Source organism: Carlito syrichta, unplaced genomic scaffold (assembly GCF_000164805.1).
Source record: "Carlito syrichta isolate Samal-C Ts95f unplaced genomic scaffold, Tarsius_syrichta-2.0.1 Scaffold156020, whole genome shotgun sequence".
NCBI lineage: Eukaryota > Metazoa > Chordata > Mammalia > Primates > Tarsiidae > Carlito > Carlito syrichta.
This window is the reverse complement of record NW_007100116.1, coordinates 35,750-45,391: the sequence shown is the minus strand read 5'-3', so window position 1 is coordinate 45,391 and position 9,642 is coordinate 35,750. Positions and strand designations below refer to the sequence as shown.

Sequence of the window (9,642 nt, the reverse complement as noted above, 5' to 3'; positions counted from 1 at the left end):
GGGGTCCTCCCGTGCTGTAATCCGACATGGCGCGGCGGGGCCGGGCCTGGCGCGGAGGCTGAAGCTGAGGAGGCGGCGGCGGCGGCGGCGGCTCAACGCGGGAACAAGGCCTCGCTCCACACGGCCGCGGAGCACTCTGGGAACCCAGCGGCTGGGAAGACGACGAGGGGGGAGACGGTCGCCCCCTCCCGCCGCCGGTGTGACGGACGGCTCCGCCGGGCCAATGGGAAGCGGCTCCCGCACCCCGGGCGCCAATCGCGAGCTCTGAAGGTGAGCGGCCAATCGGAGTGCAGCGCGAGGCCGTAGGCGGGAGGCCCCAAGTGACCGACAACGCTCAAAGGCAATGAATTGCGAGCTGCCGTCGCTGGGCGGGCAAATCAAGGAGATCTGAGAAGGCAGGAGGCCCAATGAAGCGCGAGTTTCGGATGCGCGGGGCGGCTTCAACACTAGATCGACGGCTCCGAAGAGTCACGTGTACCGAAAGGCGGGGCCTAGTGAAAGACCCTTTGGAGGGGCGTTCGGCGTGATAGTCGTGCACGCAAGCCAATGACTACACGCGGGGGGCGGTGCTTGTAAAGCTCAGCAGTCAATTGATTCCAGTCCCTGATGGATTCTGGGTGATGAGGTTGGCTTTGGACTTGATTGCTTTCCTTGTTAACCAGAATCCTTTTCTAGCCCTAACTTGTAAGCCAATGGCTGCGGGACAGGGGCGGGTGTTAGTTGACTGACACTGCCCCGGACAAATGGCAAACGAGGAAAGAAAGGTACCCAGTTTTGGTGGGAGCCAGTGGAAGCTGCATCGGGGCGGAGCCGGCCACCAGACGACGAGAGGGGATTAGCGGGAGCGGCTGTGAATGGCAGCCGACGTGGGCGGTGGCGACCGGCTGCTCGAACTCAGGCCTGACGTCTGGGTTAGCTCACCGGGAGCCTGGCTGGGTAGGCCCGGCACGTGGCCTTCTTGAAGCCTTGGAGATCGCATGCTTCCAGGGGTGGGGGTGCCCAGAGCTGGAAACCCGGGGGTTCCCTCCTCCCCTCTCTCAACCCAGGGATCTGAAGCTTCCAGGACTCAAGGAACCATCTCCCCTCCTCAACTCTAGAGTCCAGGGCTGTCAGTTCCTTCCGAGGACGGAGGGATCCCAGCCCCTGATTGAACGCCCCACCTCCCCTGACTCAAAGCCCCGAATCTGAGCCCCGAGGTTCCATCCTAGGCCTTCAGCTTCTCTCCCGGACCCAGGCATCCTACAGGCTCTCAATTCCCACTTAGGGCTGAGAGACCCAAGGACTCCAGCTTTCCTCCCGGATCCAGGAATCCCAGGTCTCCAGCTCCTCTCTCAGACCCAGGGATGCCAGACACGTCCAGCAGAAACCATCTCTTTATTCCTGTTTGTCTGTATGTTCACCGTTGTGCCCTGGAGCCGTCGAGCCGCAAGGAGCCAGACTGGAATCCAGACTTCTAGTCCCCAGGCCGCACGCTGGGGAGGAGGCCCCAGCAATCTTCTAACCCAGCGCCCCAGCCTGCTGGTGCCGCCAAAAACTGCCCAATGGTCTGAGCCTAGAGGGCACAGTGGGGCCAGGGAACACCAGGTCCTCTTGTACCATTTCTGCCCAGGGTGTGTCGTCCAGCTCACAGCCTATACACCCAGGGTTTTCTTCATGGCCTCGTATACCACATAGCTGATGCAACCTGCCGGCAACACCTTCAGTAACGTGGGGGTCATGCCTCGGTACAGCCCCAGCCAGCCCTGTTGGGCTAGGATCCTCAGAAAGACTCCGCGCATGGTGGGATTCGAGCCCTCCACGGTGTCTGCAGGGACAGAGGCAAGATCAGTCCTTGACCAGAGAAGACCTGGCCTCCTGGGAGGCTGGAACATTGAGGGGTGAGGGCTGAAGCCAGGGGTAGGGGCCCCGGAGACAGAAAGGAATTTGGAAGATTTTTAGAGAAAATCGATCCATTTTGCGGGGAGTGAGGGATCAGTTGACTAGGAGTTTTCAGGATTCATTTTAGGGAGCATCTTAGCTTTTAGGGAACATTAGTTTTTATCTGGGAGGGAACAGCAGACCTGCTGGAGATTGGGGGCTTGTATTCAGGGTAGTTTGGGAGACACTTTCAAGAGCAGGGTGGCGAGCTAAAGACCTGTTTTGAGGTTTGAGGATTGGTTTGGGGGCTGAGAGTCCATTTAGAAAGTCAGATTTGGGGAGTTCCTAGGGTAATGGGGGAAGTAGGTATGAGTTTTGGGGAGTCTAAGAGTCCTTCCTGATGAGTTTAGGGACTCTGGGCTGATTTGGAGAAGTTGGGAGGTCATTTTGAGGGTATTTGCCTTTTGGGTCACAGTGGGGGCCTGGGTCACATTTTGGGAAGTTGGGGGGGGAGGTTCGTTGGGAGATGGATATTAGTTTCAGTGATTTTATTTTTTTAAGAGTCAGGGTCTTTCTCTGTCACCCAGGCTGGAGTACAGTGGCACGATCATAGCTCAACTGCAGCCTCCAACTCCTGGACTCAAGTGATTCTCCCATTTCAGCCTCCCGAAGTGCTGAGATTACAGGTGTGGCCATCATGTCCAGCCTTTAGTGGGGTTTTTTTGGGGGGGGGTCAGTTTGAGGGCTCAGATCAGATTTTGGAGTGAGAATGGGAAGTCTTGGTGGGTTTAGAGGTCAGCAAAGGTGGCCAGGATCTACCCGGGAAAGCTTGGGAGTCAGCTTTGGGGGATGAAAAAATTCAGAGCCAGAGCAGGGGTGGCATATGTGCGGTGGCCACTAGGGGCAGGCTGACCTTGGGCCTGCATCCTCGTGCGCACCAAAGTCAGTGGGTAACTGGCCATCTGGCCACAGGTCGTGGAGAGCGTCACGGACAACAGACTGACCAGGCCGCTGGGCTCCTTCATGTCCCAGCCTGACTTCACCCAGAAGCACCGGAGCATCTGTAAGAGAACAGGGCCAAGAGAAAGCTCACCAGGACGCTGGGCTCAGGCCACCCCCGCCCCTCCCTCTGTGCGACCCACACCTCATAGACAGCCAGTTCGGTGCAGGCATAGGGTATGATGCCAAGCATGTTGGGCAGATAGCCGCGATACAGGGCGCGGGTGCCCTCCCGCTTCAAGATCTGCTTCGCACAGTCCAGGAGGCCGGTGTACTGGCCTGTCCGGCGCAGGGTCAGCCGTGTCTTCAGCACCTGGGGAGGGTGGGGAGAGCAAGGTGAACCCTTTGATTGGATCCTCTCCATGGCCCTCCGCAATGGCCATTATCCCCATCCTCCAAACAAGGAGACCAAGGCTTGGGAACGGAAAGAGCTGGGTTTCAAACCCAGACCTGTTGGCTTCCCTGAACTGAGCTCTGAATTTTGACGTCAAATGCTGACTGAAGCCAAGAGAGTGAGGAAGCCCGGGCGTGGTGTCTCACGCCTGTAACCCCAGCACTTTGGGAGTCTGAGGCGGGAGGATGGCTTGAGCCCAGGAGTTTAAGACCAGCCTGGGCAGCATGGCGAGACCCCATCTTTTACAAAGAATTAAGAGATTAGTGGGATGTGATGGCATATGGGTATATAGTCCTAGCTACTTGGGAGTTGAAGGCGGGAGAATCACTTGAGCCCAGGAGGTGGAGGCTGTGGTGAGCTATGATTGTGCCACTGCACTCCAGCCTGGGCAACAGAGCGAGACCCTGTTGTGAGAGAGAGATAAAGAAAGAGAGAGAAGAAAGCGACATGAGCTGAGTGGGCTCTCTGTGAGCTGTGACCTAACTCCTGGGCTCAGTTGAATTCTGTGGGAATTTGGTCCCCAAGTGGCCACATCTGCCAATTTTCCAAAAGCTGCCAGAATCCAGAATTTTAATGAAATACTCAAATATTGGCAACTCTACAGTTGTGCAAAAGACAGAACACCTAGCGGGGCAGGCAAAATTCTAAGGTAGTCCCTAAGCATCCCCCCCCACATACATAATCTATGGAATGCTCCCCCCACCTTGAGCATGGAATAGACCGGTGTCTATGATGTGACATCACCCTTCCTGATTAGTTATGTCATAAGGCAAAGGTCAAGGGATTTTGCAGATATAAAATCCCTTCCAGCTATTCAGGAAGCCAAGGCAGGAGGATTGCTTGAGCCCAGGAGTTTGAGACCATCCTGGGCGACATAGCGAGACCCCCATCTCTATAAAAAATTGAAAAATCAGCCAGGTGTGGTGGCACCCGTATTCCCAGCTACGCGGGAGGCTGAGACAGGAGGATTGCTTGAGTCAAGGAGGTTGAGGCTCCATTGCCACTCCAGCCTGGGCAATGTAGTGAGACCTGTGGAGGGGAGACGGGGAAAAGAAGTAGCATAACAGGTGATTCCCCTTCACTGTGGGGCAGACATTTGCTTACCTCCATGGGGTTGATGAGTGTCTGAGAGATGGCCACAGCCAGGGAGCCCGCAAGGAGTCGCTCCTGGAAGGGTGGGGACCCTTGAGCCCCACAGAAGTAATTCTTACACTAGGACAGGAGAGAGGAGTGTGAGAGAGAGACCTGGCCACCTTCTGACTTGAAGCCCCCCCAGGGGGAGGCATCTGGGGTCTGGAAGGTGGGCCTGCATCTCAGATGGGGACCTGGACTTTGTTTGGGGGGTACAGGAAGGTTTGGGTTGAGCTGGGGAAAACTGACCCTTCCCCACCTGTTCAAATACAGAGAACTTGATGGCGTACTCCGGGGCGATCTTGAGCACGTTGATACCATTGCCCCGCCACAGGGAGCGGAAGCCCCCCTCCTGCACCAAGCTCCGGAGCCCCCCCAGGAGGTTCATGAAGTTAGGTTTGGAGGAGTAGACCTGGGGGGAGGAAGCAGACCGGAGGGGGGCCGTGAGAAGCCCTGCACTGTCTCCACCCTAACCCTATCTCCGTCCCACCCTCATCCCATCTGTAACTCCTTCCCTGGCCAGTTCTAGAACTGTCTAACCCAACCCAGACCTAAAACCAACATCAACCCAGGTTCCCCATTCCCACCTCATCCCTCTTCATTCTTTTTTTTTTTAATTTTTAATTTTTTTTAGAATAGGTCTGGCTCTGTTGCCCAGGCTGGAGTGCGGTGCTGTGATAACTCACTATGGCCTCAACCTCCTGGGCTCAAGTGATCCTCCTGCCTCAGCCTCCAGAGTAGCTGGGACGACAGGTGCCACTATACCTGGCTCTTTTTAAAGTCAGGGTCTCACTCTGTTGCCCAGACTGGAGTGTAGTGGCGCGATCACAGCTCACCACAGCCTCAAACTCCTGGGCTCAGGCTCTCCTTCCGCCTCAGTCACACGAGTAGTTGGGACTACAGGTGTGTGCCATCACGCCTGGTTAATTTTTTTGTAGAGGTGGTTGCTATGTTGCCCAGGCTGATCTTGAACTCCTGGACTCAAGCATTTCTCCCGCCTCAGCTTTCTAAAGTGCTGGGACTATGGGCATGAGCCACCACGCCTAGCCCTGGCTCATTTTTTAATTTTTATTTTGAGTTGGAGTCCATTCTGTCGCCCAGGCTGGAGTGCAATGGCATGCTCATGGCCACCGCAGCCTTGACCTGCTGGGCTCAGGTGATCCTTCCACCTCAGCCTTCCAAGTAGGTGGAATTACAGGAACCTGTGACCACACCTGGCTCATTTTTTTTAAACTTATTGTAGAGATGAAGTCTTGCCAAGTTGCCCACGCTGGTTTAGAATCCTTGGGCTCAGGCAGTCCTCTCACCTGGGCCTCCCAAAGTGCTGGAATTATAGGCTGAGCCACCGAGCCCGGCCCATTTTTAAACTTTTTGTAGAAACAAGGTCTCATTATATTACCTAGGCTGGTCTTGAACTCCTGGCATCAAGCAATCCTCCTGCCTCAGCCTCCCGAGTAGCGGGCACTAAGCCTCCCAAGTAGCGGGGACTACAGGCACATGCCACCACACCTAGCCCCTGGTCCTATTTTGTCTTCAAACACATCCAAAGATCCCATCCCCAGTTCCCTGACTTTAACCCTAACCTGAGCCCAGTGTTCCCTGTCCCTTGTGAGTTCTGTCAACTCCCTGATCCCCTAAACTGACTCAGGTCCATGCCCAGTGGCCACCCACAGCCTCAAGTCTCAGTCCAGGGGAAGCCCCAACTCCAGCCCCAGCTCCAGTCTGAACTCCATCCACCCTCACCCCATGCCATCCCCCGTGGCCCCAGCTGTGTCCCCTTTCACACACCTGCATGTACACCTTGGCTCGGTCCAGAGGGGCCGTGCTTGTGCGAGACACTGCCCCAGCCATGGCTCCTGAGAGCAGAAACTTCCACAAGGCCCCCTGGTTACTCACTTCCAGGACATCCACGGGGACCATCAGCTGCTCTCCGGTGTCTAACACCTGCGGGGTGGACCCAGGCCGCACATACTCACCTGGCTGCAGCTCCTTCCCCAGTTACCTCCAGGGCCCTCTCCTACTGGAAGACTCCCTGCCCTCCTCCCTTCAAGGTGGAATTCTGGCGGGGTGAGCCCCACAGAGGATGTGGGTAGCCTTGCTTTCCCCAACCCCACCAATCTGGACCAGAGGTTCCAGGAGATCTGTGGTTCCCAAACTCACCTGCTGTGATGGGAGGTGTTCAAGGTTATTTTCATTCACGTGCCCGAACACGTAGCCATACACGTGTGTACAGCCTGAGTTCTGGGAGGGGGGTGGGGGGGGAGGTGAGGGCGGAGGGGGATCTTTGATGAGTAAAGCCTTGACTTTCTTCAACAGCATCTGGACCCTTGAGCAAGACTCAGCTTCCTCAGGGTGAGTACACGTGGGAGAAATGAGGACACCTGGTTTGGCCTCTCCAACTGCCACGTGCCAAGTGAGGGTGTCTAGTGGGAAGGGTACCTAGGGAGGGTTGAGGTCACAAAGGCCCCTGTGACTTCACTGGGTGTAGTGGGCAGATGGTGGTCCCTCCCCATCAGGATGTCCACTTCATGATCTCCCAAACTGATGAATATGTTATGGACTGAGTTGTGTTCCACCAAAATGTTTCCATTGAAGCCCTGCCTCCTAATGGGATGGAATTTGGAGGTGGGGCCTCTGGGAGGTGATTGGGGTGAGATGAGGCCTTGAGGATGGGATTATGCCCTTATAAGAAAAGGAAGAGGCCGGGCACAGTAGCTCATGCCTGTAATCCCAACCCTTTGAGAGGTGGAGGTGAGGGAATTGCCTGAGCTCAGGGGTTCGAGACCAGACTGAGCAATATGGTGAGACCTCGTCTCTACAATAAATAAAAAAATTAGCCAAGCGTGGTAGCGCATGTCTGTGATTCCAGCGGCTTGGGAGGTTGAGGTGGAAGGATCACCTGAGCCCAGCAGGTCGAGGCTGCGGTGGCTGTGAGTAGGCCGCTACACTCCAGCCTGGGTGACAGAGTGAGACTCTCTGACTCAAAAAAAAAAAAGAAAGAAAGAAAAGGAGAGAGGCCAGGTGTGGTGACTCATACCTATAATCCCAGCACTTTGGGAGACTGAGGCAGGAGAATTGCTTGAGCCCAGGAGTTCGAAATCAGACTAGTAACATACCAAGACCTCATCTCTATAAAAATGCAAAAAATAGCTGGGCACAGTGGCTCACACCTCTAATCCCAGCACTTTGGAAGGCAGAGGTGAGAGGATTGCCTGAGCTCAGGGGTTCGAGACTAGCCTGAGCAACTTGGCAAGCCCTCATCTCTACAATAAATCAAAAAACTAGCCAGGCGTGGTGGTGCGTTCCTGTAGTTCTAGCTACTTAGAAGGCCAAGGCAGAAGGATTGCCTGAGTCCGGGGTTCAAGCCTGCAGTGGTCATGAGCATGCCACTGTACTCCAACCTGGGCAACATAGTGAGAATCCAACTCAAAAATAAAAAATTAGCCAGATGTGGCGGCAGGAAATGGATTCTCACCTGGAGATGCCAGAAGGAACCACCTCTTTGACACCCTGATTTAAGCCCAGCAAGATCCATGGCTGACTTCTGATCTCCAGAACAGTAAGATAATACATTTGTGTTGGCCTGATATGGTGGCTCACGCCTGTAATCCTAGCCCTTTGGGAGTCCAAGGCGGGAGGATTGCTTGAGCCCAGAAGGTCATAACCAGCTTGAGCAACATAGCGAGAACTTGTCCCTCCAAAAAGTCAAATAGCCAGGTATGGTGGTGTGTGCCTTGAAGTCCTAGCTACTCAGGAGGCTGAGGCAGGAGGATCACCAGATCCCAGAGGTCAGGGCTGCAGTGAGCTGGGATCATGCCACTGTAGTCCAACCTGGGTGACAGAGTGAGACACTGACTCAAAAATAAAAGAAAAATGATATATTTGTGTTGCTTTAGGCCGCTCAATTTGTGGCTACAGAGGCCACAGGAAACTTGTACACTGTGTTTTGTTGTCATGGTAATAGGAGAGGGAAGGAGGGAAGTGAGAGAGAATGAGAAGATTCTGGAGCTTTGGGAGAGAGAGACACAGACACAGTTTGTCCCCAGTATAAGACAGAGAGAAGTCTGAAGTCAACTGTACCTGGGTTTGAATCCTATCCTGAACACTTTTTTTTTTTGAGTCAGGGTCTCACTCTGTTGCTCAGGCTGGAGTGCAGTAGCATGATCGTGCTCACTGAAGCCTTGACATCCTGGGCTCAGGCAATACTCCCACTTCAGCCTCTTGAATAGCTGGGACTATGGGCATACACCACCACACCTGGCTCACTTTTAAATTTATGAAACCCTGTTGGCTTAACCTTCAAAATACAGCAGGGACCAAAAAAATGTAAACACACTGTCACCAGGCTCGGTGGCTCACGCCTGTAATCCCAGCACTTTGGGAGGCAGAGGCGAGAGATTTCTTGAGCCCAGGGGTTTGAGACCCACCTGGACAACATGGCGAGACCTCGCCTCTACAATAAATTAAAAAAATATATATATATTAGCCAGCCGGGCTCGGCTCAGCCTGTAATCTCGCACCTTTGGGAGGCTGAGGTGAGTGGGTTGCCTGAGCCCGTGGGTTCGAGACCCGCCTGGCCAGCAAGACCTCATCTCTACAATAAATAAAAAAATCAGCCGGGCGTGGTAGCGCATGCCTGTAATTCCGGCTACTCGGAAGGCTGAGGCGGAAGGATCGCCGGAGCCCAGCAGGTTGAGGCTGCGGTGGCTATGAGCGTGCCACTGCACTCCAGCCTGCATGACAGTGAGACTCTGAATTTTAAAAAGTATACACATTATAAGAAAGGAAAGAAAGACAGGGCTTGGTGGCTCCGCCTGTAATCCCAGCACTTTGGAAGGCCGAGGCGAGTGGATTGCCTGAGACCACGGGTTCGAGACCAGCCCGGGCAACTTAACAAGATCTCGTCTCTACAATAAATAAAAAATTAGCTGGGCGTGGTAGCGCGCACCTATAGTTCCGGCTACTTGGAAGACTGAGGTGGAAGGATTGCTGGAGCCCAGCAGGTTAACACTGGGGTGGCCGTGAGCATGCCACAGCACTCCAGCCAGGGCAACAGAGTGAGACTCCCAACTCAAAAAAAAAAAAAAAAACTATTACAATTGTAATCCTCAATATAGACTGATAACAAAAGATGAATCCAAGTCAAGTTTGACTTCTGCAATTACAAGAGGTGCTCAAGGTGGTCACCATCAGCGTCCAGACACTTCTTTTTTTTTGAGTTGGAGTCTCACTCTGTCGCCCAGACTGGAGTGCAGTGGCTG

At 54.3% G+C, this 9,642-nt stretch overlaps 2 protein-coding genes across 2 annotated transcripts in view; both read right to left on the bottom strand.

Moving 5' to 3' along the window:
* The window catches only part of KHSRP (KH-type splicing regulatory protein), an 11,742-nt gene extending 10,942 nt beyond the window's left edge, over positions 1 to 800 (bottom strand). Inside the window, exons 1-2 of the mRNA XM_008051005.2 lie at positions 769 to 800; positions 244 to 364 (exon numbers count right to left, since the gene is read on the bottom strand). Coding sequence (XP_008049196.2) covers positions 244 to 364; positions 769 to 800 — 153 coding nt within the window. The remainder of the gene's footprint in view (positions 1 to 243; positions 365 to 768) is intronic.
* An 831-nt stretch (positions 801 to 1,631) lies between these two features.
* Positions 1,632 to 9,642, bottom strand: part of SLC25A41 (solute carrier family 25 member 41) — an 18,498-nt gene continuing 10,487 nt past the window's right edge. The window contains exons 3-9 of the mRNA XM_008051004.2: positions 6,542 to 6,820; positions 6,170 to 6,325; positions 4,641 to 4,793; positions 4,355 to 4,462; positions 3,002 to 3,169; positions 2,771 to 2,918; positions 1,632 to 1,804 (exon numbers count right to left, since the gene is read on the bottom strand). Of these exons, the coding sequence (XP_008049195.2) occupies positions 1,632 to 1,804; positions 2,771 to 2,918; positions 3,002 to 3,169; positions 4,355 to 4,462; positions 4,641 to 4,793; positions 6,170 to 6,325; positions 6,542 to 6,820 (1,185 nt within the window). The remainder of the gene's footprint in view (positions 1,805 to 2,770; positions 2,919 to 3,001; positions 3,170 to 4,354; positions 4,463 to 4,640; positions 4,794 to 6,169; positions 6,326 to 6,541; positions 6,821 to 9,642) is intronic.